Genomic DNA, 27965 nt, shown 5'->3' on the forward strand with positions numbered 1-27965 from the left:
TCTCTTCCACTTAAGCAAGAGAAAAGTTGGTCTTTAGTTACATCATTTCATGACTTGACATTTTTTCCAGAAAGACTTAAACCTGTAAACATTCAACAAAATCACCCCGTCATCCTGTCAACTCAGGCTCATGCTGAGTCATATTTGGCTCTTTTGCAACTCCATGGACTGCAAGCCCACCAGGTTCCTCTGTCCATGGGATTTCCTGAGCAAGAATACTCGAGTAGTCAATCAGTACTTCCAACAATTCTAGGTGCCTACCACTGGTTTTACGGCAGTGGGCTCTTCTCCCTCAAACTTGATGAATGTGCTTACCATGAGCATTTCCTTTTCTGATGTGAAGATGAGTGGCTTCTTTGGTCACTGTATTAAATGGATGTAATGAGTCCAAGCCTTTTTTCTTTTATAGCCTCAGGGAAAACATCTTATTTAAGATATAATTAGCCATGGTGATAGACTATCTACAATTCAAATAAATATATTAATGTTCTTCATGTAAGTCCTGTGCGGCTTCCTTTTTAATATAATACTAAAATGCAGCTACATATTGAATTGAGAATTGTGTACCAAATAGTTTCCAAATACTAACCTTCCCTCATCCCCCAAATGGAAAAATACCAGTCTGCAGCCTGTGAATTCAGAAAAGGGGTCTTGATTTTATTATCAATGAAAAATTTGTTCTAAAAGTTCTTTCACGCTATGTTTAAACATGAAGACCTTTTCAGTAAGATTTTGTTTCCTTGTCCAGAAAGAACTGATTGATAAATCAACTGGTTTGGTTTTAATTTCCTTTTCCTTTGTATAGTTTCTCCTAATGTTTGTGTATATAATTGGGAGTTCTTATTGGATACCAGGTACTTTATATACATTATTTAAAGTTCTATCTCTGTAAGCAAGTATTGCTCACTTTTTTTTCAGTGATAAACTCAGGCTTAAGAAACTAATACAGTTAATAGGCGGTAGCATTGGGATTTGCAAACTCATTTTGATTCCAAAGCCTGTGGTTTTAACTCCTAAATCCAGGTGCACGTGGGACTCACCTGAAGGCGTTTTTAACTTTTAGATTTCTAAGCCATCTTCAGATCATGAGTCAGATTTGGTAACACATGAGGTAACTTGTCAGCTGGCACTTACTGGTGGTTTTTGAAAACTGGGACTGTGCTACATTACTTTAGCAGTGAGACCAAGAATTAAAAGTAGGAGCAAGAATGGTATTGACAGGGGCCAACCACAGCACTTAAGCTTCCCTGGTAGCTCATCCACCTGCAATGCAGGAGACCCCCTCAGCTCCTGGGTTGCAGAAGGGAACAGCTACCCACTCCAGTAGAATTGCCTGGAGAATTCCATAGACTATAGATAGAGTCCATGGGGTTGCAAAGAGTCAGACAATGGCTCAACCACAAAGCTATACACTAGTTGGTTAAGTAACACGATTACAGAACAGGTATTCCTTTGGGCTAATGTATTTGGTGCTTACTTTAGGCCAGTCACTGTGGATGAGCCACTCATTTCATTCTCATTTCATTCTTCTTCTCAAGGTAGCCTCATGGGGCAAATACTAATTTCCATTTTACAAATGAGGGAAGTAGGTTTAAATAACTGGTATGAAGGAACTGGGATTCAAAGCCAGGTGCCCCTGAGCTTATGCTTTTAGCCACTATGTCATACAAACCTTACTTGGTCTGTAGATGGCCACTTAACCCTGGATTAAAAATTGACTTAAAACTTGTCAAAGATAGGCAACATTTAAGGGCACACGACTGATTCTAATTAACTGTGTAGTTCATAGAAGAATATGACACCTTTGAAATTCTAGATATTTCTCCATATAATAAAACAGGCTCATGAAGTTTTATAGAAGAAAACCTCCACAGTAAATATGAATATCTCAATTACTTTATAAAGTAGTGGTTAGAAGTAGTGGTTTTGGAATCATCAGACTTGAATACAAATCCTGTAACTTGCATGTCGCTTTAGGCAAGTACTTAAGTTAGTTCCCTTACCTAACTTAGAAAGGATCTAACAGTATCTTATCAGACAGCATTGTGATGGGTGAGAATGTACACAGTAAAATCACAAACTTTTTTTTTAAGAGTTTATGGCAGAGGATGCAGTCAGCAAAAGCCAGAATACTACAAGTTCTACACAACAAATGACTTGATTGCTATGTCAAATGAAACCATTTCTTCAATAAATTGCAAAGGAAAAAAGAGGGAATTTAGTAGATTAAGAGTCTTAAAAGAGACTACTCAAGTGAATGTACAGATCTTTGGTGGATCCTGATGTGAACAAATTGTAAAACTTGAGCCAGTGGGGCAAATCAGAGCACCATTTGGCTATTTAGTACTAAGTAGTTACCAATTTATGTATGATATTGGGACTGTGTGTGTGTTTTAAGAACCTTATCTTATAGAAATATTACATATGTAATGTGTAGTACTGGCTTCAAAATAGGTGAGGGAGGGAAGGTAGTAGGTTGTGGATAAAACAAGAATGCCCTTATGTTTGATTACTGTAGCTGGTAAAATAGAAAATTACCAATTAACATGGACTAGTCCTATTACTGTCTTCCCAAAAGTTAGTATTTTATATAGACTTACACCAGAAGACTAGCCTTGCCCTGCAGGTCTCTTAGAGATTAGATGCAGTGGCAGCCAAACTTGCTTTTAATTGGGCTGTTGAGTTCAGCCCTCACCTGGTTTGCATCCAGTCTGTGAAACAGGCTGCTGATCAGATCAAATGATAAGATCAGACTCTAGAACTTGATTTCCTGTTATATCCTCTCCTTCAGAGTTATCCATTTGAATGAACTGAGCTGTGAAAACACATGAAGGATGCAAGCTCCTTCCTTGTTCAAGTGCCAGTCTCTTACCTAAGAGTATATGGTACTTAAAATATCATATTTAAGATTAACTATGTCCCCTGGGTCAGTAACAAAGTGGGGACTGATAAAACACAGCGTGTTTAAAAGTGAACCAAGAACACAAGAGATGGCTGGAGAGGATGATGTAGTAGGGTGTAGCTTGGCACCTTCCTAGTCCTCTCAACCTCTATACACAAGGTGCTCTGCTGGAGAACAGCAAATTCAGTTTTTGTTAAGCTGACTCACTTTTTGACTAGGCACTAATGTTGAATGGGAACTAATACAGATGAAACCAAGATTGCTCCGTAAATGGAAGCAGCAAACCAAATACACAGCAGGGAAGCCACAGTCAAACCTCTGAACTCTGAGCTAGCTGATCTGGACTGCCCACCCACTCACTCTTCCTCACCCAGCTTCAGAGGGAAGCAATTGAAAGCAAAAACAGCTTTTATCAAAGAATTTATTCTGAAGAGAATTTGAGCTCAGTACCAACTTAGTGATCAATCCCTTTAACATCTATGTCCTAAAGGTAATTACTGTGGTTACTGAAGTTCACAATGCTAACCCCTAAGGCTTTGAATGCCCCTCAGTCCTCAGACTATATTTAGAGCAAAACAGTTTGGCTACTATCTTAGAATTTTCATGGTAAATATGGCTTAAAACCAAAAGGCTTCACTGACAAGTTCTCACAAAGGCATAACAGCCCATTCTCTGAATGGCCTTATTCACTGTAGTGTCACTACACCAAGAATATCTCAAGCTTTGTTACACTACATTGCAAAATGGTAAATCTGGCCTAAAGTACATACATTCAGGTGGCACCAATCTAGATAATAAGCATAGAATTTCAGATTTCCTCTGTCTTGCTGCCTGTTCCATATATTAGAACAATTTTACTTACATTTGAGAATAATTATACCTAGTACATAATAACTCTTACCACAATTACTGACAAAATATTACTTGTGAGTAAAGTTCACAAGTCTCAAGTGCACCAAATACAGCTGTTTCCTTTCCTAACCTAGCATGTCTTAGAACATTCCATAATGTGACTGCCTCGAAAACAGACGGTAGACTGATTATGTTGCTCCATTACTTCTGACTTCTCTGACGTAAAGGACATCAGTTAAGACTTCAAGCTGAAAGAGCAATAGAACAACACAATCAGATTTACTTTTTTTTTTCCTATTAGTATCATCTTTAATTTGCACATGAGGAAACTTGAGGCTTGAGAAGGTTAATAACTTTAACTGGAAGATGCAGGGCTTGAAAATCTGAACCCAGAACTGTCTACTTCCTAAGTCCATCCCCCTTCTTCTATGTCAGATTTATTCATTCATTCAACAATCATTTATTGTTTCTGTGTGCAAGGCACTGTATTAGGTGCCAGGAGCAACAGGAAGAAGATACAAACATGAATAAGAATATACTCTGCCCTCCAGGAGTGTACAGTCTAGTAGGAGAGATGAATTGCATACAAATGACCATAATACCAGATAGAAAGTGGTGAGAGCACAGGAGAAAAAGTTCCATTGGGGAGCTTTCTTATCTCTCAAAGTTCAGGTATGGGGAAGCAGATTTGGACAGTATTACTCCTTTGTCATCTGTGTGGCATGAAAAGGTGGCTGTCAGGCTTTGAAAAACCAAGCTGTACCTTAGATCTTTCTTCTTCAGCTCTCTTAGCTGAGAGTCCCATGATCAGTAAGGGCACCTGCTACCACTGAAGGGAGGGAAGGAAAAGGATAGAACACACAGATAAAAGTATTTTGCACCCAGGAGCACGCCATTGCAGCCTTCACTGGCTGGGCGCTGGGTACTGTCTTCACAGACAGGGAAGAGGAATGACAGGAGAGAGAGAACACTAACCTAACCATCAGGATTCCAGATGCAGTCCCCGGGGCTCTGCTCTCTACCGCTAAGATGAACTTAGACCAAAGGATTTCTAAAGGCCTCTGCAACTCTCCAGTCACATAAAAGCATAGAAAAGTAATCTTTAGCATCTTAACCACAGCTCTTTAAAGTCACTGCTCTTTTCCTCTTTTCATCATTTGTAGAAGAGCCCCTAAAACAAAGAACTAGAGTCACCCCCTTTCCTGGCTTTGATACAGACAAGCAATAGAAGAAAGGTGGTTTTGCTTTTAACCACAGTTAATGTTTCAGAAGTAAAGAGCTCCTGTCTTACTGTAAACAAGGCAACTTTCTGATCTGCTCAGCCTCTGCTCTGTGCCCGACGACATGCAAACTGACAGCCAGATGCTCTCAACTACATGGAGTTTCTATTTTGGTTACTGGGAATACTTGATATATTCAATACCTTGTAATAAACTATAATGGAATAAAATAAAAATGGAATCACTGCTATAGATATGAAACTAACAACATTGTGAATATTGGCATTTTTTAAAAAAGAATATTTGAATGAGAAGGTAAAACATTTTGTTCAACAGTCCTCCACTACCTTTGAGCTTCCTGAAGTAGCTTATTTATCTCTCAGTTCTAAAATTTTCCAACACCTTCACTGCTTTAAAAGCTTGAGCAGAACATTTAGAGGCACTGGAAGTTAGGGATACAGCCAGTTAAGTGACAGTTTTTTTTAAACAGGAAGGTGCCTAAGAAAGAAAAGGTAAGAGGGATGCAAACAAACTAACTTCTGTGTTACAGCTCCTTGGCTCTTTGCCTGGAAGAAATACAAGATAACCCCAACGAGCAAATTCTGAGACTTGAAGACCAAAAGAACCAAGTTTACTTTGCTACCATTCACCCTTCCTTTCACGTGTGGACAGGGCATACCACCATCCTCAAAATGTGGGTCTGTCCATAAAGAGAGTTTTGCTTAGTGGCTCTCTGGCTTCTGCCAAGCCTAGTCCAAGGCTGGAAAGACATGCAACATTTGATATTTGGTGACCATACAACTTATCTGGCTAACCAATTCTGCCTCCACAGACTGAAGAATCTCTTTGGACTCTGTTGTAAAACACAGCTATGTTTCGCCTAAATACCAGCGCCTAAGAGACATTAAAACACAAAGAACTGAGAATAAAATGCAAGGTTCACTTCACCTGGCAAACAGAACCTAAGAGGTTAACTTCTCTCAACAACTGCAAGAATTGACAAATACTCCAAGGAACCGAGTTTGGTTAGATATTGCTATGTCATGACATGGACAAAGCGGTCAGTGCAGCAGGACAGAAGTATCAGTCAGGCACCAAGCAGACTGGCGACAGGATCAATTTCACTGACAGTGAATGACCAGCTACTCCTGCATCTAACCTGATGAGCATCTTCTACCAAATCACCTCTCCAAACCCATTAAAAGACATATCAGAGAGATCAAATATAATTAGATCAATTAGAATACAAAACCAAGATCCAGCAAGAGCCAGTGAGAGTGTATGTGTTCGAGGGTGATTGTGGAGGCAGTGGCTTTTAAATGAAAGCTCTTGATAAAATTTGTTTTGGCTTATTTTCCTTTCTATAGGCAGGAATTACATTGTACCTGTAATGGCTTATAAGGCTTCACAAATTCAGCAAAGAAATATATTTTTTTGAAATGTCATTTTTAACATTCTTATGAAAAGATATTTGGCTTACAGTCTCATAAATCTGTAAACCATGTGAAATACAGGAAGCTGCCACAATATAGGCAAAAGGGTAGTTTAGTTTCTTTCCTCCTTTGCCCAGACTAACAACAGTATGGTTTTGCACTCTTGACCTGAAGAGCCACCTTGCTCATCTATTACACTTTCCGTTTACAGCATGTCCTTTACTCCTTGGCATGCAAGGCTGGAATGAGTCCTCTTCCTGCATACAAATAACTGTCTTCTATATACAGATGATGAAACACACCTTCACATGTTGGGGGTTCAGGCTAAAGTTGAGAACCAGAAAGCTACAAAAACTCAATTCATGTTTTTTAAATACTTTATATGGTAAAAATACAGCAAAAATATTTTTTGTTCAAAGAGGAAAAAATATACTGCTATGGTCACGGTTCTAAGGATGATTTAAGTAGTCTCTGGCTCCTCAACTGTGCACTGTAGTGTAGGCTGACTTCAACCACGGCTGCTCCAGCTTCAGTCATTTATCAAAGCTAAAATCATACTGTGGAGAGAAGAAAGTCATGTTACTAACGTTTCCTTAGGAATGTTCCTACAGAGTCTGTTCTGTACAGACCTGCAGCCCTAAGGCTCACCAGGTGACACTCATTTGGGCAAAAAGCAATACCTAAAGGGAAGAAGATCTATTTTGGGGCACCAAGAGGCTCTTATGTTTCAAGAAAGAAGGAAGGAAAGAAAGAAACCTGGGGTAGAGGCGAGGGTGGGGAGTATAACCTAAAACCAACGTTGGACTATAGTTGAGGAAAAACAGGCTATATCCAGGGAACAAACTTCAATTCTCTATGGAGGTCTCTGCACATGTTGTTCCTACTCCTGGGACCCCTCCTCTCACACCCTACATTACTCTCAGGCTTCATGACCCCCAGCTTTGGCACCTCCTCTGAGAAGCCGGCCTCTCAGCCCCCAGCAGTGGCCAGGCCTCCTTCCAGAGCTCTATCGCCTCTGCATGCCTCAGCTCCTGTCCACTTTCATCTTCCAGGTGACACCCACATACTGCCATCAGCAGGGTCCCAACTCCAACACAGGGATTCTGTGCTGCTCCTTTGTATCAAATGCAGTGTCTGACATGTGGTGATCACTCAATAAATACTCCATTAAAACCATCACATTTAACAAGAGTAACAAGACTATCATTTTTAACAGGAATCAGCCTTGCTCTGAGATCAAATGACTAAAAAACACAGAAATACCCTTACATTACTACTGCTAAAAGTGATTAGTTGTCCAAATTTAACAAAACTAAGAGTAAGCACTGCATAGCACAAATTAATGGTAATAACTAATATTTTTTAATGTGTTTTTTAGAGTTTACTAGAGATCAGCAAAAACCAAAGTGCTTTATATGCATTATCTCATTTAATCTGTATCATAATCCCATGAGGCAGATACTATTATTATCTCATTTTCAGATGAAGAAACTGAGGCACAGAGAGGGTAAGAAACTTGCCCTGGGTCACACCATGAGGAAGTAGTAGCTTCCACCAGATTAGTACCCAACAAACTCCAAAGGCATAGATTCCGCCAATCTCTATAGAAGATGGGCATTTTTTCCCTTTAATTCTATCTAACAAACCCCAAGTGTCCACAAGGTGCCCTGGTGCAACGCACCATGCAAGTGGTGGCAGGTGATCCAGAAGGAGCAGCATAAATCCCTACATTAGAAATTGGTGATTCAGAATTATACACACTTTTTAAAGACAACAACCAAAAGCTAAGAGAAAATTACTCTTCCATCCTGAATCCCTGGGCTACAGGGAAATGCCAAGGAATAAGGCAATAGCACCATGGCTAAAAATGATAAGCTAAGAAGGGAAGGGGAAAGGAAGGGGAAAGAAAGAAAAAGGACGCATTCACTGAAGAATGCAGCTCCTCAGTCAAACCAGTTTTATAGGTTGCCTATCTTTTATTTCATTGTAAAGGACCCTTCCTTAAACCTGCCCTCAACTGCTTTCTGATTCTTCCAATCCCCAGTCTTCAGTACATCTTCCCATCTCTTTAAATTCAATAGCTAAGAACTAAGAAAGTCTTGTCAATTTTAAAATCCTAAGACTTTTCTACTAAGCAAGATACTGTTCCCTAATCCTGTTTACACCCGGAAGTGTAACTACACTGGCTGTGCCCCTAGATGTCTCCAGAAGCTCATGTTATCAAGACTCAGGAGGCATCCACTCTAGTTTACTCTCCAAAAACATAAAACCTGGAGGGGAGAGGAGGATGAAGAAAGGATAACCACCTTGCTTTTTGCCTCTGACAAACAGAAGGGAACATATATGATAGTAATGATACCTTCATATGGTTTGACTTTAATAAAAATGAGAATAGATGTATCATTGTATTCTTAGTATTAAACTTCTTTGCTCTTTATGCTTTATGCTAGGATCTTTGCATCTTTAATGCTAGGATTAAAAATTAAACACATGAGCAATAAGTTAGGGTATGAGAACCAGAAACTGATACTACTGTGCTTTTTTGGTCCTATTTTTTAAAATATAGGAAAGCAAATAAAATAGTAAAAAGGAAACCATCTGAACTCTAATTTCAACCTAATTTATGCTAGTGGGTGGAATCAGCACAGCAAAAGAATTTTAGGAAGCCTGCTTTTTCAGGCAGAGGCTAAAATGGCTCTGACTTCTAAGCTATTTCAGAAAATAGCAATTTTTAGAAATTCTTATCTATGTACAATTTCTAATTATTAGGACTCTCTTGAGTGACAGTTTAATTCAGTACAAGTTTTTTCCCACTAGTCTTATACCCATGTGAAAATTAAAATTTACCTCAGGAAAACAAATATGATATAATTATGCTTGGATACAAAAGTTAAGCCTTGACTTCTAGCCTCTTAAAGGCTTAACCAAATCATACACACACATGACAATTTTTTTTTCTATTCTTTGGTCTATCCTATGGATCTATAATGGGTAAGGAAAGAAGTGGCATATTATCTCTAAAACTTTAGGTAATAAATTTAATTTTAAAACAGGATAGCATAAGGCTTGCAGTGTCTGACAGCTAATCCTTCATATTAATTCTTACTTCCAATCTAACTGGAAGACTGATGCTATCTTACCAGAACAGATCACTTGCATCTTGGAGAGAAGGCCATCACATCTAAATTCCCGAACACCAAGAAAGATCAGCCCAGTATGGATAAAAGTTGTTGAGAACTGCTGTCAGTGGTCTGACTCCCAGAAGACCCATGAGTGGGAAAGTCTCTGGGAGTACATTTAGAAATGCTTAAAACAGGCAGTAAGACCTCATAACTGGACACTAGGGCAGGGAAAGAAGAGCAAAGACAGTTTTAAGCCTGTGGACAGCCTCCACAGCTAAGGAGTAACTAATAACATGGAGTAACTCTACTGCAGGTCAGACAGAATGCTGATTCAATGACATGACATATAAAAAAAATCTACCTAAGTCACAAGAAACTCACATAACTCCCAAAAGTTTTGCAATGTCCAAATAAAATCTCACAGAATAGTAATATCTCACCCATCAAAAGCAGGCATGGCATCCGGGGAAATGCCAAGAGGACTGTAAACTCACCTGTAGAGATACATGAAGAAACAGAGCAGGTGGAAGCCAAGTTTGATCATGGCTTCTTTCATGTGTGACTTCAGCTGCCCTCGGTTGTGTATTTCTGTTGGATCAAATACTCCCATGTTACCACTTGGCACCATAATGTACCTGATAAATTAAAGGACGTACATACATTAGAAAGAAAATCAAACCATCAGCATATACACTGAAAAATAAGTAACCAGTAATAATCAAACTTTAAAAATGAATCAGTCATATTCAGACCATATACTGACAGGGTATTACAATGATATCACAGGTCATGACTTAAGTTTTCCTTTGAAAGATACAATACTATTAATTTTTGGTATAATTTCTGCTCTCTGAAACAAATCCACTAATATTCTAGAGAAGGATATTTTATGTACTAAGACCCTTTTACTCACTTTTTGTAGAAAACTACTGAATCAGTAATATCTATAGCCATCTTCCTTGAGACAAGTGAAAGGAGCTGCAAAGACCAAACCAACTTGATCAAGTTCTTAGCAACTTCTTCATCTACAAAGTTCTAAATTAATTAATGCAATTCCCTTCACCTTCACAACGTGTTTATAAGAAGAGTAGTGTCAAACATTATTCCCATTTCACAGATGACACTAAAGAGAGATTCTACATCCAGAACGTATGCTAAGCCACTTCAGTCATGACCAACTCTTTGTGACCCTATGGACTAGCCCACCAGGCTCCTCTATCCATGGGATTCTCCAGGTAAGAATACTACAGTGGGTTGCCATTTCCTATTCCAGGGAATCTTTCTGACCCAGGGATAGAACCCACATCTCTTACATCTCCTGCACAGGCAGATTCTTTACCACTAATGCAACCTGGGAAACCCAGAATAGAACACTCATATTTGATGCTCCTGCTGATCAATAGATGTGTCCCAATCTGAAAGGTAAATAAACAATACTTACCATAAAAGACCAATTTCAAGAAGACATAATTATTTAGAATAAATGCTACTGTGGTAAAATAAAACTCTTCTTCAGTGAAGACTATAAATGGATAGTTCAGACACAAACGGAGTACCTAACATTACATGACTCAAAAAAAGATTAGATTTAATTAAAATATAAATTTTATTTAGATTTAATTTACATCTAAATATTAAATTAAATACTGTTTTGACAAATAAGAACTGTACTTTTTATAGTGATGGAGGTATGACCACAGTGGGGGGAGAATAGGGCTACAAAGTCGGTACAGAAGATAAAGGCCATGGAAAGCATACACCTAGTCCCCAAACCAGACCAATTCAATTCAGTGTTCCCACAGACCCAGACTCAAAACATCTTGAAGACACTGCATTTAACATACTGTGAAGTCTATGGGGCTCCTGATAACATATAACACTTCGTATTTATGGAATACCGCTATGTACACAGTATTACAAATGATAATCTTCCTCAATGATTCCTTTTACAAGTAAGAAAACTGGGTAATTTTGAGAGCATCAGTGAGTTTAAGCATCTGAGCTTCAGCATTCACACTGTACCATCTGCACAACATGCATGTCCTAACCTAGTACCGTTCATGACCTCTTCCTTCTCTCATGTCCAAGCCTCTTCTAGTCCAACCTTGGGTTTCTCACCATTAGGTTTCTCAATTATGGCTTCTGAGAAATGCAAATGGCTCTCTGAGGTCCACAAATCTTAAATTCTCCCTCAAATCCTAGTAGCCCAAGTGAATATCTGGATAACATTTTTACATTATTTAGCATGCAAGATTTAAAATGAAATTTTCTTCAGAGCATGTCATGTACACTATAATTAAAAACTGCAGATATAAATAATAAAGACCTTATATTCTCAGGTTTTTCATTATTCATAAAGAAAAAAGGTAGATAAGGAAAAAACAACTCACAAGTCTTTAGACATTGCAACATTAAATATTTTTTTAACTTACACATGTAAATTTGTGTTTTTACTACAAGACTGAGCCATGCAAATTGCTACTTGCCCAATATACCAAAGTGAATAAAAATGTATGCTGATTTAATGACGTGTTCTGCTCTCATTTATGAGTAGCATATGTTTTATTGGAGAAAAGAAAGCTGTCAAATCTTAAATTTTTTTCTCTAAACAAAACAATAAACAGAACGTACTCACCGATATATATTCCAGGCAGCAACAGGCAAGTTGAGAAGGAAGATGAACCAGTGCAATGAGATGAGCATTAGTACAGTGACAAGAGTATGGCCAACCAATTCTGGAATCACCCACTGCAAGGGAAGAACATAGTTATCACATCTCATGCTGTGTTCTTCCTAAATGTACATGTTGCTGCTGCTGCTGCTAAGGCGCTTCAGTCGTGTCCGACTCTGTGCGACCCCATAGACGGCAGCCCACCAGGCTCCCCCGTCCCTGAGATTCTCCAGGCAAGAGTACTGGAGTGGGTTGCCATTTCCTTCTCCAATGCATGAAAGTGAAAAGAGAAAGTGAAGTCGCTCAGTCGTGTCCGACTCTTAGTGACCCCGTGGACTGCAGCCTACCAGGCTCCTCCGTCCATGGGATTTTCCAGGCAAGAGTACTGGAGTGGGGTGCCATTGCCTTCTCCGAATGTACATGTTACTTGAAGCTAAATCAAAGGAGTACATCTTCCAAGCTAGTATTTCAAGATTATTTTTAGACTCAGATGTCCCAGATTTGCATACTGCTATCACTGCTTACCTCTTGCAAATATATCAGGACACAGCTTAAAAATAATGCACTTAAACTTTAATTACATTTTATCCTAAGCATAGGTTCAGATTCATTCACTAAGCAGGTATGAATGACAACTAGAGAAAAAACAGAATATTATTTACTCTCTTTTCCAATATCTGTGCTAAAATCTCTAATTTGGGATGGTTTATATCCACATTCATGCTGCCTTTCAAGTCAGAGTATCTATCTATACATTTCCAAGCTCCAGAACCCTGGGGAAAATAATCTCACATTTACCAAAAAAAAAAAGTACTTTAACAGCTTACAATATCAGTTCAAAGTTGAACAAATATGATAAAGGACCAGGATAAAAGAATCCCAGACTATTGCTTCTATAGCACCCAATGCCCTTATCCATGCTCTTTATTGTGTAATATTCTAGTTCTCATGTATCAAGAGCTACTGTGGCAGGCTCTCAATTCACCAATAGTCTTCCCCTCCTATGAGTAGAAAATGTTTCTTCTTTTCTTTTGTTTTTTTTTAAAGACTTTTCTTTTCATGGAAGTTAACACCTAGTATTTATGGAGCCAGAAACTGGCACTCCCAACTTGCAGAAAGGAGGAAAATAAAGCTCAAGAGAGATGAGGTAACTTGCCCAAGGTCACACAGCTACACAGTGGCAGGCACTGATGTAACAGAGGCTCAGGCTCACTGGCCCCAGGTCTCCGGCATTTAGATTTCAGATGCATTTGGGGGTGGGGGTTGGGGGCCACTGCTGGGAGGGTTGTGGAATCTTAGTTGTACAACCAGGGATTAAACTCTCACCTTCGCAGTGAAAAGTGCAGAGTCCTAACCACTGGACCACCAGGGAATTTATTCCCTCAGATAGTATTTTTTGGCTACTTTTTTTTTTTTTTAATAAACAAGAAGGGATTTTCTGGGCCTTAAACCTAATTTGCAATCAACAAGGAAATTTAATATGTAAATTATTTTTAAAGTGTAACCAATTTAACATAATGCTATAATGGCAACCAACTCCAGTGTTCTTACCTGCAGAATTCCATGGACAGAAGAGCCTGGAGAACTACAGTCCATGGGTCTCAAAGAGTGGAACAAGACTGAGCTACTAACACATACACACAGTATGTGTAACCTGCAAAGTCAAATAAACCTGGAGCAAAACCCATGCTCTATCCTATTAGCTGTGCAACCTTAAGAAGCTACCTACCCTCTCTAAATCATGATTTCCTCATCTGTAAAATGGAGATAATAATACTTACATCTCAAGAGGTTGTTATTGAGAATTAGACCAAATAACATACATAAGCCACATGCAAAGCAAGCACTCAATAAATGTTAGCTGATGGTACTATTCCTCCCCTCCATGTTATCAGACCCACGCAGCAGTAGCTTTCAAACTGAACTTCTTACTATGGGCTGCACTTTGTTTTACATAAACACAAACCTAAAACAAAAGTTTCAGGAAGTGACACTTGACCTTATTATACTGGTATATTGGTTTACTGACTTTCAGCCAAGTCCTGTGTTCTCTTCCCTCATTAACAATGTGTTCTTCCCCTAACTTGTTCTCAGAATGCTAGCTCAAGGTTTGTTATCACCCAGGCAAGAGTTTGGAGGATCCTTCTCTGGAGTGCCTTAATGGCACAATAGAAAACACCTAAAAAAATTGCCATTTCAGGTACCCCCAAAAAAGGCAGAAACCAATCACCCTCAGTGAAGTCCACCTATCAGTCAATAGCCTGGACCACCCAATGAGCTTCCAATGAGTATTTTAGCATTTTATGATAAAGTATGACCAGAAAGCCACATATCAGAAACTGAGGAAAGCCCTCAGTATGAAATAAGGGGGAAAAAGAAAGAGAAAGGAACTTGGAAAAAACAGATATAATGTAGGAAGTAGAAGGAAATTTCAAAAACTACTATAATCAATATCCCAGAGAGATAAAGAGTCAAGTATGAACCAAGAGAACAAAAAGCTCTTAGAAATTAAAAGTTCAACATAAACTGTATACACACTAGAAAATTCAGAAGATAAAACAGCAAATCTTACAAGAAGGTAGAAAAAAAACTACAGGGACAAGAATAAGAAAAAAGAATTGGCAGATCAACCCAGCAGAAAAACATCCAGCAAATCCAAGTTGCTGAAAGAGAAGAGAGAAAATAGAGAGGGACGACATTATCAGAGAAAGAAGAAAATTTACCAGACTAAAGGAACCTCTCAGAAGCCTGCAAAATTCCCAAACACTGAGGATTACCATAAATAAATAAATAAAAAACACCAAGGGTAAAGAAAAGATTCTAAAGCTTCTGGAAAGGATGGAGGTGGGGGTGGGGGGAAAGGGGAGAGAAAGATCCCATCCAAAGGACAAGAAATCAAAATGCACCAGATTTCCCAACTTCATCAACACTGGAAGTTAAAAGACATTGATCAAGCAAACTCTGAAAAAAAAGAAGTCTTTTCTAACCTAGAATTCTATACTCAGAGAAACTGTCAATCAAGGGAAACGATTAGACATTTTCAAACATGCAAGGTCTCAAAAAATTTAATTCCCATGTACCGAATCTCAAGAAGCTACTCCAGCAAAATGAGGTAGTAAGCCAAGAGAAAAGAAGACATGATTTCCAAGAATCGGGAGATCCAACCAGGAGTCCCAAGATGGAAGCTGTGAAAAGGTCTAAGAGCAACTGCTCCAGACTATAGCAAGAGGATGGAGGTCTTGAGGAGAAATGTCACCTGGAAAAAAACAACTGATAGGTTATTTTATGTTTGAGCCATGTAGAAAATAGTACTGAAAGACTTTAAAGATGTTATCTGAAAAGACAAGCTATCCAAAAAAAAAAAAAATTAGAAAGAAAAATATGATCACTGTCTGCCATAAGGCTCAGCAATAAAAAACATAATAGTACATCATGATATAAACATTAAATATGAACTTACCTGCAAACAAAAATAGAAAAACAGGAGTGATGTTTAGAAGTTGGTACCTAAGAACAAAATCTACCATATTGACTCAGAAATCGATAGATAATGTGTAAAATTGATAAATCAAGAAGTAGTGGGAGTTCCCTGGCAGCCTAGTGGTTAGGATTCTGGGCTTTCACTGCCTGAGTTCAGTTCCTGGTAGGGGAAGTGAGATTCTGCAACCCATGCAGTAGAGTAAAAAAAAGAAAGAAAGAAAGAAATAGCATTGTATGCACATAGAGAAATATGAATGTAAATATCAGAAAAAAATTAACAGTTCAAGTGTTGAAATCAGTTGCCCCTCAAAGGCAAAACAGATATGATTTTAAAGGGTCAGGTAGGGTCTGCTGTTTTCACTGTGAGCTTTCTAATACTCTAACTTTAGTTGTGTGCAAGTATAACTTTCACAAAAACAAACATTAAAAAAAAAAAACTACTTCAAATTGAAGGACTTACTGTCTCAATAGAAGAACACAGGTAATCTTTTCTTTGTATTTAAATTTTTATTTTTGTAAAAGAAAGCCCACAAAATATCCACTGAAAATACTGAGTAAGCAAGAAATATGAAACACACATACACATATACATATATGAGATGGATTTATCTCTCAGTAAAAAATTATTCTTCTAAAGATGAGAAGGCCTATTCAACCATACTTCAATTTTTTAAAAAGGGGGAAGACCCTGCCTGGCACACAGGAGGACTTTAATTTTTTTTAATTAATTAATTTAAATTTAAATTCTAAAAAAATTAAAAATAAAGATGAGGAGGACTGAAACTAATGAATGTTATATTTCAATTATATCTTGAGGAAAAACAAGAACTCTGAAAGCATACCAGATAAACAATCTTTTATTTAAATCTATCATTGTATTAAACCATATTCTGGAAAATTGGAAGGAAAGAAGGAAGGGAAGGACAGGAGAGGAGGAATATAGTTTGCCAGAAATTGTAACTTTTCAAGTATAACTCTATTTCCCTCATGGGTCAGAGAAACTAAGTAGGCTAAAGATGTGAAAAGACCCAAGAGAATTTTTAGGTCAAGCCAAAACGTGTTTCTCAATATTGTATTTTTTTTCAGCACTGTATTTTTATATACAATAAAAGTATTTTATTGAATATATAAATATTTTATGAAGTTTTTCTTTGGCCGCACTGCACAGCACAGTTTTAACCACTGGACCGCCAGGGAAATCCCCTTTACATGAACTTTTATACCCAAAAAACTTTTGCCTACTCATCTCATAAAATGAATCAGGACCAACTGGTTTCCTCATACTTAGAGAAGCTGGAAAATTCAAAGTTTTATTGCCAATATAAAATTTTGATTATATACTAAAGATAAAACAGTCTGAAAACAAATCAACTAATTCAATTTCTCATCCAGCCACAAAAAGGTCATCTTTCATTTAAAAAAAGATAGACTGAGCTCTTTCCCATGAGTAGGAAGGAGAGGGTTTCCACACAGAAGGCAAAAACAATTACCTGATAACGAACCTTTACTAGTCTGAGTAATGGACAAAGGGACAAGGAAAAAGAGTAAAGAAACAAAATTTCAAGTTAAGTATGCTTTCATGATCTAAAAATATTCCAAAGCACAGGAGCTCCACCAACATCTCGGTGTATACCAAAGACACACATGCTGACTATATATAATAATCTCTAGCACAGAAAATGGAGAACTGTCTTCAAGGTCAAAAAACGAGGAAAGACATGTCTTACCTTGTTTAATTTTGAGCAACATGATCTAGCATTAATGTAATCACATTCTAAATCAGACAATGTAATTATCTGACGATCAAGATAAGGAATTATTAGGTTTCTTTTATAATAACTATGTAAGTTTCAGAAAGCAACCCCAGTTGCAAGGCAGATTTGGATTTGACTTGAAAAGATTAAGTTCTTTCCTTAAAGCTCATTTATTAGACACCTAAATTTTCTCATTTATGTTCTTTCAACAAGTTATTTTTCACAAAATAATCCTCTTATTATGTGCAATTCTAATGTGATCCATATCAGAACATTCCACCAGGATTCCTCAAGTGTCGAACAGTGGCTACAAGAAATGGAAAATATGACCCATATAAACAGTTTAAATGTTATAAACCTTAATTCCCAACAGTAGAAAAAGTGTTTATTTATGATATATCCATAAAATATCTGAAAACTAAGATATGAAAAAAATAGGACACAAAACTATAAATTCAGCATGGTCGTAAGTCAGCAGTGTTTATGCTTTGAAAGCTGGATTACAGATAGTTTGTTTTCCCAGTACTTTTCCCTATCACCAAACTTTCCACAGTAAACATATATAAGTCCACTGGACTTACAGAAAAAATGGGTCTTAACACAAAATATAGACACACAAATAAAAATCTGAGGGACAGAAAGACAAAAAAGGAAAAGTCTTCCACTGAATGTGTATTTACTTTAAAATGCTCCCACAGCCTCCTCACAACAGTTGGGAGAAAAATGAGAAAGAAATCGCAAAATGTTGAAAAATCACTGAAATAACAGAAACATGGGATCTATTACACGACTTTTATGTTTGAAAGTGTCCAATAAAATAGGTAAAAAGAAATGCTCTCAAGTAAATTCTACACATTTCCATATGGATAGTCCCCCCTATTACCTCAACACAGCTAAAATCAAAATCATCACTTTCTCCCCAAACTGTTCCACCTCCAATTTGTTTTATTTCTCTCAATGACGTAAGCATTATTTGTCCAGGCTCAAAATATGGAAAGCTGTTTCTGGACTGTTTCATTATCTCAGAATCAACTGCTACCAGGTTCTGTCAATCATTTCTTTATAATGCCACTCACATTAATCCCTCCTTTCACCTGCCCACAATTAGCCCACAATTAGCACCCCACTCAGATCCAAATGAACCTGTTCTCCAGTGGTTTCTTACCTTCCAGTCTTTCCTGTTTCCAACCTACTCTGCAGACTTATCTTCATAACACACCACTTTGTTTACGTCAAAAAATTGTCAATGGCTCACTATTGCCTAGAGGATAAAAGTGAAAGCCTTTCTCCTTAACAGTCAAACCCTCCCAAACTGAATCTAATCCAGCCTTTCCAAACCGGACCTTCGGCTGCCACCAAAAATCAACCTTTTGCTCCAGATGGCCTATTCCTCCATCACCCAGAAATGCCATGAACACATCTGTCTCTGCACCTTTGCTCTCGACTGTCTAATTTTGAATATCCACCCCTTTCCTTCTCTGCATGTTTTCTTCTAGGTTCAAAGTCCAGGAAAACTCTCATTCCTACAAAATGTATACTCTGGTGATTTTCTACCTCTCGGCTCTACTATTAAGCTTGTACAACTATTCAAAAATACAATATGCTGAATTTCATCAAAACACATCCTGAATATACCTTAATGTTTAAGTCTAAAACTCCACCTAATATGTTTCTATATACATAAATTTGTGTAAGCCAAGGCTTTTTTTTTTTTTTTTGGTTATGCTGCCTGGCTTGCAGGATCAGGGCTAGAACCCAGGTCCCCAGCAGTGAGAGCACTAAGTTCTAACCACTGAACTGCCAGGGAATTCCCTAGACAAGGTTATTTTAAATTATTAAGACTAGTTTTCCAAACTGCAAAAAAAGAAATCCAAGTTTCATTTCTCTGAACTTAAGCTCCAGTTTCTTATGCCACGGGAGAGGTAGATCACCAAAAACTTCCTAAGGGATGCTGCACTTTCAAGTTCCCCAAGCCTAATAAAAAGTCAGGGTTCTCCTCATCAGAAACCATCAGTTAAAGCAAAAACTGCTGTTCAGTGAGAGGTGAGGCGGGAAGGCAGAGCAACATTTACTAAGCATTGGCTATCGGGCACGCATTGTGCTGCTAGACGCCTAGCACACCTCTACCGTGCACACATCTATCTCTCTAGAAAGTAAACATTTCCCATTAAAAAAAACAACTACTGAGGCTTAGAGAGGTGAAACAATGTGCATAGCAAATAACTAGCTAAGCAAGGAGTCTTGATTCCAAGTTTTGTCTCATCCCACTTTGACAGGTTGCCAGTCCATAATAAATTATAAAGCCACACTGAAAAATACTCTGTACAACCGTCCTAATGCCAGAATGCTCTGGCAAACAGTTTAATTCTGCCAGAAAGAGACGCATATAATTTCCAAGGGGAAAAAATAAAATGAAGAGTTTCTCATGCTTTTTCTTAGTTTACATTTAATTACTTAAAATTTGATTGTGCATTACATCACTGGGTGACAACTAAGACTAGAAGCTTCCTCAAGAGCAAAGTGGTAGCCCTACACGCTTTCTAGAGTTCAACGACCATTTATTAGCCTGGAAAATACAGTTTGAATACTATAGCGCGAACGGCTATACAAAATACGGAAGTTTTAAACACGCACCGACAGAGAAAACTTAAAGTTGAGAAACGAGGAGAATTAAATCACGTGTATAGATACTGAAATTTACAGATATGCAACCAACAAGGGCAACGAAATAATCAGCTGTAGCTGGTTTTTTAAAACAAACCGTTCCCAGCACTCCCTACAAAACCGCATCGTGAAAGAAACACTTCACTCGCTTTTGAAATGAGTCAACTTGGGGATGTGAAAGGTTCCCTACAAGTTCTAAAACCCGCGAGAACAAAGGGGCAGGCAGCGGGGGAGTTGCCCAAAGAATGACAAGAGGCGCCAAATCGTCTCCGCCTAGCTCAGCGCGGGACCGTCCACGAGAGACCGCCCCCGGGACGTGGGCCCTCGCTCTCCGGACCCCGGACATCAGGCGAAGGGCCCGGGCACAGGGCAGCTGCAAGACAAACCGTGATCCTTCTCTCTCGAGGGCCAAAAAAGAAGTAAACCGCGACCCTCTCCCCCGAGGGCCATAAGGAAAAGCCAAGTGCCAGTGTTGGCGCATGGCAGAGCGGGTCTGGGCGTCGCGGGGAGCAGAAGCGGCGGGCAGGCCGGGCCCGGGCGCTTCGAGAATAAGGCCCGCTCGGACCCCCAGGTGAGGGGCGGAGTTGGGCCACCGAGCTCGCCTCCAGCAGTGCCAGCACCCAGGGTACCCGCGCCCGACGCCGGCCACCTCCCTCGTTCCCTCGACCCTGCCCTGGCCCCTACACGGGCCCAACCCCAGCCCGGTCCCTCGGACGGAGGGCCCCAGGCCGGCCTCCGCCCGTCTCAGGCAAGGATACGAAGTACACCGAAAGGAAGATGAGCGCGCAACAGTCGAGGAGAGAGAAGACAAACACCACCGCCTCCATCCTCCTCCGCCGCCGCCGCCGCCGCCGCCGCCGCCGCAGCCACCGCTGCCGCGCCGCTTCTTCCGTCAAACCGGCTCAAGAGACCCGACCAGCCCCGCCCCGCCCCGCCTCCGGATAGTCTTTGCCCTGGCTTGTCGGGTCGTGTAGTCCGCTCCGCCAGGCCGCGGCATGCCGGGAGTTGTAGTCCATTTAAAAAAACTTTACCTCCCTAAGTCTGATGCATGCTGGGAAATGTGATTCAGAAGTACGAATACCTATCAAAACGGTGGACCAAGTCTCTGTCCTAAATCTGATTATTTCCAGAGATGTGACGAGCAATTAGTCAACAAGTGTTTACTGATCGCTTGTAATCTTCTGGATATCCAGTAGAACTTCTTTGCCATGTGCTAAATTCTTTAGATTCTGCACTGGACCCACAGGACCCCCTCACTTGGGAATGGACTTGGGAATGGTAAGAGAATTTAATCTTAAAGTACATATCTAACCTCAGTACTCCTGGCTTGATGGTTGAGACTTGCCCTTCCTGATCTCAGTTTCTCCGGAGATTTCACAGTCTCTTGCTTATTCTTCGTTACAGCCATGTTTCTCTCCACTCTAGATTTTAAGATCTTTGAAAATTGAATATACTGCTTATCCATTCATTTACAACAGACTTACCAACTCCACTTCTCTATATGCCAAGAACTTCTGTAGACTCCAGAGATACAGAAATGAGTTAAGGCAGACAAGATGCTGCCCTTACCAGGGTGTGTGGGAGGAACCCACAATAAATAAGCAGCTAACCAAGAAAAAGATAACTTCAAAGGGTTATAGGATCTAGGAACATACCTTATGAAAGTCATACATTCATTCAACCAGTATTTTATGAGTAGCTAGCATATGCCAATACTGGACCTTAAAGATACAGAATGAATAAAAGAGAAAAATATCCCCTGTATTTTTTACACTTGTAAAAAATGGTTTACAATTTTTTAAATTATTATTAGGCAATGGCACCCCACTCCAGTACTCTTGCCTGGAAAATCCCATGGATGCAGGAGCCTGGTAGGCTGCAGTCCATGGGGTCGCTAAGAGTCAGACACAACCCAGCGACTTCACTTTCACTTTTCACTTTCATGCACTGGAGAAGGAAATGGCAACCCACTCCAGTGTTCTTGCCTGGAGAATCCCAGGGACGGTGGAGCCTAGTGGGCTGCCGTCTATGGGATTGCACAGAGTCGGACAAGACTGAAGCGACTTAGCAGCAGCAGCAGCATAATATTATTTTTATATTTTTAAAATATAAGAACATCCTTTATATTTTAAGCTATATATTTTTTATATAGCTTACTTTACAGTCGGGGAGACAGACACATCCATACATGCACACATACATATATAAGTAAATATCCATGACAAGCAGTTTTCAGATTGGAGACTAACTAGTCAGAGACGGCCAAGCTGAGAAACTGACATATAAGTTGGAATCTGAACAATAGCTATGTAAAGATTTGCGGGCAAAGTTTCAGACACTGAGAAGAGAGATCCCAGAGGCCTAATTGCTCATACGAACTTCCTATGTTTAAAGATCAGGGGAAAAAAGCTAGTGTAGCTGAAGTACAATGAATAAGGGTGAGAAAGTTTTGAGAAAGGATGTCAGAGGCGGGTAGGGCAAGGTCACCTGGGCCTTGTAGACCCCTAGCAAAGAGTTTTTAACTTTTATTCTCTTAAGATGATAAGCTGTTGGAGAGTTTTAAGTATAAAAGTACCTTGATCTGGTTTACATTTTTTACTCTGATTTACATTTTAAAAATATCCTTCTTGTTGGTACACTGAATGTATGAAAAGGTGATAAGTTTGTCTGCAAGGTAACCACTTAGGAGAAAAGAGGATGAATAGGAAAATTAGTATGAAAGCAAAACCAGTTGGATTTGCCTGACACAGCCTAGGTTCATAGGATCATAAAGGGTTCATAGGCTAAAGCTAGATGAACTGCTAAAAGATTATTTATAAACCAGCTATCATTACACTCCTACTGCACCTTGAACGTACCTGTATCAGAGCATTTATTACATTAACTGTCTTCCTTACATGCCTCGCCCACCATGCCTTAAATTTACAATGAAAGTAACATATTGTATTAGTTTTTGTACCACCAGTATCTTCTATCCTGCAAATAACTGGTGTTTGATAAGTGTTTGCCAAATGAATGATCCATACTGATTATATAGAAGAGATATTATTAAAATTAGTCCAGATTTTATTTAAAACATAAACTTCATCTCCCATCTATTTTCCTCCAGTTCAAACAGAAAACACAGTCTATCTTATGTTCTCTATCAGCTGTTTTATCTTGAGTTAATTTTTAAAAAGGTGGCGCCATAATCCAGGATTAGAAATATCAGTTCTAATTAAGATACTTTGTCTAATCTATGTGAAAAGTTAAAACATGGTTGCAATATCAAAACTATGGGGAATGCAAAATTTTAAAGGGGAAATAATCAGGATTAAAAAGCAATAAGTAGGGTGTGTGTATGTGTGTGTTGTGAGAGAGTTATCAGGACTTATGGTTTAAAATACATGCTATAGTGGGAATTCCCTGGCAGTCCAGAGGTTAGGACTCTCAGCTTTCACTGCCAAGGGCCCAGGGTGTGTGTGTGTGTGCGTGTGTGTGTGTGTATTAAAATGCATGTTATATGTTTAAAGTACAAATTGAATTGTTTTAGTTTCCAGTCTGACACATGAGGAGCTTAGAAGTTATCAGTAGGTCCTAACATCAAATAAAAAGCCAAAGAAACTGAAAAATCAAGTCTTCTTAGGTCTGTCAGAGAAGTGAGGCGGATAGAATCACAATTTGCCAGAGCAGGAAAAAAATAAAACAAAACCTCTAGTAGAAACCTCCGTGGAACCAGTACTGGAATAGGAAAACATGAACTGTACCTGAGGAGAGTATGGAGGCTTAGCATGGACAGGCCTGAATATAAAAACTCGGTGCAGGGAAGGAAGAAGGAAGGTAGGGGCTTACTTTTGTGAGTCTTATGCCCTATAGTTCTGCCAGATTTTCTTAGTGAAGATCAAAAAAATCTTCTGTCATGTCTGACTCTGCAACCTCATGGATTATAACCCGCCAGGCTCCTCTGTCCATTAGATTCTTCAGGCAATAATACTGGAGTGAGTTGCCATGCCCTTCTCCAGGGGATCTTCCCCACCGAGGGACTGAAGCCCCGTCTCTTGTGTCTCCTGCATTGGCAGGCAGTTCTTTACCACTAGCGCCACCAGGGAGGCCTGGTGATTCCTATGGGAGAAGGCAAAAAGAGGCCACTCAAAAAATACCAGAGCATTCTGCTCTTAACAAGTCCTGCCCTCAGGAGAAACTATATTACATGAGCCTAATCTACTGGGGTTTTATCAGAGTCCAAATGACCTGAGAGAAGGGAAGTACTCAACTCCAGTCCCTTTAAGTCATCAGTAGCCACTTAAGGAGATAGTGGGGGGAGCATTGAGAGGCACTTGTGAAGTTTACAGCTCAGGGGTAAAGAGTCACTAAAAAACTAAGACTTAGTTATAGGACTATATTTTTTGTTTCTAAACATTTTCTTTTTATCTTCCAGCTGTGCTGTGTGGAATGTGGATCTTATTCCCTGATCAGGGATCAAATACGTACTCCTAAGTCTGGAAGCAAGTAGAGTCTTCACTACTGGACCATCAGAGAAGTCCCCTAGTCATGTGACTGTGCTATCTATCCGTCCATATCTTACTACTCTGTCACTAAAGGTGCCTTATGTATTGGAGTTTCTTTCATCCAATATATTTTGTCCAGCTTTCAACAACAACAACAAAATTACAAGCTATAATAAAAGGCAAAAAAAAAAAAAAAGAGAGAGACACAGTCACTTGAAGAGACAGCAAGCATGCGATTCAGACTCATGTGCCAGGGATCTTAGAATTATCGGACCATGCATTTAAAATGACTGTGATTAATATGCTAAGGGCACTACGGAAAAAGTAGGTAATGTGCAAGAACGGATGGATAATGTAACCAAAATATAGACATTCTAAGAAAGACTCACATAGAAATGCTAGAGATCAGAAACATTGCAACAGAAATGAAGAATGTCTCTCATAAGTTCATTAGTAGACTGGACATCACTAAGGAAAGACTGTCTGAGCTTGAGAATATGTCCATAGAAATGTCCAACAGTGAAAAGCAAAGGAAAAAAAAGACTGGAAAATGACAAAATATTCAAAATTATGGGGCAATTAGAAAAGATATAACATGCTATATGGGAATACCAGAAGGAAAAGAAAGAGAGAAACACACAGAAGAAATATTTGAAAAAGTCATGACTGAGAATTTCTTCCAAATAAATATTAGACAAAACACAAATCCAGGAAACTTGGAGAATATAAAGCAGGATAAATGCCAAAAAACTAGGTATGTCATATTCAAATTTCAGAAAATCAAAGGTAAGTTTTAGAAATTGTTGAAAGAAGCCAGAAGAAAACAACAACTTACCTACAGAGAAGCAAAAATAAAAATTACATCCAACTTCTTCTCAGAAGAAGAGAGTGAAATGAAATAGTATGGAGAGAAAAATACCACCAACTTGGAATTCTGTATCCCGTAAAATTATCCTTCAAAAGTGAAGGAGAAAGAAACATTTTCTTAGACAAAAAGAAACAGAGAATTTGTTGTCAGTTGACCTGCCTTGCAAGAAATTTTAAAATAAGTTCTTTAAAGAGAAGGAAACTGGTTTAAGTCAGAAATTCAGATCTAAATAAAGATCTTTACAGAAGGAATAAGTGAAAATAAATAAAAACTTTTATTTTTCTTATTCTTGATTGATCTAACATAAAAATTTGTTCAAAATAATAATAGCAGCAATATATTCAAATATATACATATATATATACATGCGTGCTTAGTATAAGTGAAATGAATAACAGGAATGATACAACTGAAGAGAGAAATTGTTTAATCACTAAGCCATGTCTGACTCTTTTGTGACCCTAAGGACTGTAGCCCTCCAGGCTCCTCTGTCCATGGAATTTCCAAGCAAAAGTACTAAATTGGGTTGCCATTTCCTTCTCCAGGGGATCTTCCTGATCCAGGGATCTAACCCATGTCTCCTGCACTGCAAGCAGATTGTTTTACCACTGAGCCACCTGGTAAGCCCCAAGGAATATTTTATTATAAGGTACTTGCATTATCCACAAAATGGTATAGTGTTATTTAAAAGTGGAGTTGGATTAATTGTAAATGTATATTGCAAACCCTAAGGCAACCACTAAAAAAAAAAGTTAAAACTAAAAAAAAAGTTAAAAACAAAATAAAACTGACACGCTAAGAAAGAAGAGAAAATGGAATTATTTAAAATACTCAATTAAAACCCCAAATGGAAGGAAAAGAGTGGAAGACAAAAATAGCAACAAAGGAGAAGGCAACAAATGAAAACAGTAACAAACATGAATCCAATATCGTATTGGTCCAGCGGTATATATCAATACATCACTTTTTATTTATTTATATTTTTGGCTGTGCTGCACAGTTGGCAGGATTCTAGTTCCCTGACCAGGGGTTGAACCCATGCCTGAAGCAATGGAAATGCAGGGTCCAAACCACTCTGCCAGGGGATGTCTAAGAAATACAACCTAACTCTATATTGTCTACAAGAAACCCACTTTAAATATAAAAACACATAAAGATTGAAAGTAAAGGGATGGTTGCTATGACATTAGAGCTTTAATGTTTTCACTGTAATAACAAAATGGTAATTATGTGAAGCAAAGGACATGTTCACTAACTTTATTGTGGTAAATATTTTGTAGCAGTATATGTGCATCAATCTGTAAACCTAAAATTTACAGAATGTTATAAAGAAAGCTGAGCACCGAAGAATTGATACTTTTGAACTGTGGTGCTGGAGAAGACTCTTGAGAGTCCCTTGGACTGCAAGGAAATCAAACCAGTCAATCCTAAAAGAAATCAATCCTGAATATTCATTGGAAGGACTGATGCAAAAGCTGAAGCTTCAGTACTTTGGCCACCTGATGCAAAGAACTGACTCACTGGAAAAGACCCTGATGCTGGCAAAGATTGAAGGCAGGAGGAGAAGGGAATGACAGAGGATGAGATGGTTGGATGGCATCACCGACTCGATGGACATGAGTTTGAGCAAGCTCCAGGAGTTGGTGATGGACAGAGAAGCCTGGCATGCTGCAGTCCATGGGGTCGCAGAGTCAGACACGAGTGAGCCACTGAACTGACTGAAAATGACTTATGTCTCATAAAATTGGAGGAAGAAGTAGCAAGGGGCTAGGGATGGAGAAAGATGTACTATGCTAACACTAATCAAAAGAAAGCAGGAGAAGCTATATTAATTTCAGACAGAGCCGTCTTCAGAACAAGAAAAGTTATCAGAGATAAGGGAGAGCACCACCTGGTGATAAAAGTTCAATTCTCCAGGAAGACACAACCATCTTTAATGTGTATGCACCTAGCAACAGAGCATCAAAATACGTGAGTCAAAGTTGACAGAAATGCAAGGAGAAATAAATGAATTTACTATTATAGTTGGTGTACTCAGTCGCATTCTCCTCTTTGCGATTCCGTGAACAATAGCCCACCAGACTCCTCTGCCTGTGGAATCTTCCTGGCAAGAATACTGGAGTGGGTTGACATGCCCTCCTCCGGGTGATCTTCCTGACCCAGGGATCGAACCCATGTTTCCTGCATCTCCTGCACTGCAGGCAGATTCTTTACACTGAGCTGCCAAAGACCTCAACAACTCTCTAACAGAAATAGCTTCAGCAGGCAGAAAATCAGTAAGGACATAGCTGCGTTCAACAATACCATCAACCAAGTATATGTAATTGATATCTAAGGTGATTTCATCTGAGAGCAGAAGACACATTTTCTTCTCAAATTGAACTGTTCCCTTACTTTCAGGGGGCTTCCCTGATAGCTCAGTTGGTAAAGAATCTGCCTGCAATGCAGGAGATACCAGTTGGATACCTGGGTCAGGAAGATCCACTGGAGAAGGGATAGGCTACCCACTCCA

At 39.0% G+C, this 27965-nt stretch overlaps 1 protein-coding gene and 1 long non-coding RNA gene across 6 annotated transcripts; one reads left to right on the plus strand and one right to left on the minus strand.

Moving 5' to 3' along the window:
* Positions 1-6766: 6766 nt before the first annotated feature.
* CNIH4 (cornichon family member 4) lies at positions 6767-21011 on the minus strand. 5 transcript variants are annotated; one of them, XM_086345175.1, is made up of 6 exons: positions 20857-21011; positions 17408-17476; positions 12165-12277; positions 10443-10507; positions 10024-10164; positions 6767-6964 (listed from the first exon to the last, which is right to left on the minus strand). In XM_086345175.1, exons 2-6 carry the CDS (start codon positions 17427-17429, stop codon positions 6937-6939), a joined length of 369 nt encoding a protein of 122 aa, XP_086201301.1. In that variant the 5' UTR covers positions 17430-17476; positions 20857-21011; the 3' UTR covers positions 6767-6936. The 5 variants fall into 5 exon arrangements, with proteins under 5 accessions (XP_086201301.1, XP_086201302.1, XP_086201297.1 ...); XM_086345176.1 differs by lacking the exon at positions 10443-10507 and adding an exon at positions 15281-15456; XM_086345171.1 differs by lacking the exon at positions 10443-10507.
* LOC147356851 (uncharacterized) lies at positions 20905-27477 on the plus strand. Its single transcript, XR_015143572.1, has 2 exons — positions 20905-21376; positions 24516-27477. It is a non-coding gene; the product is annotated as an uncharacterized LOC147356851 (long non-coding RNA).
* Positions 27478-27965: the final 488 nt, after the last annotated feature.

The sequence above is a fragment of the Bos grunniens genome, chromosome 16, assembly GCF_055505025.1.
Source record: "Bos grunniens cultivar Pamir isolate PY7600 chromosome 16, Bosgru_T2T1.0, whole genome shotgun sequence".
NCBI classification, from domain to species: domain Eukaryota; kingdom Metazoa; phylum Chordata; class Mammalia; order Artiodactyla; family Bovidae; genus Bos; species Bos grunniens.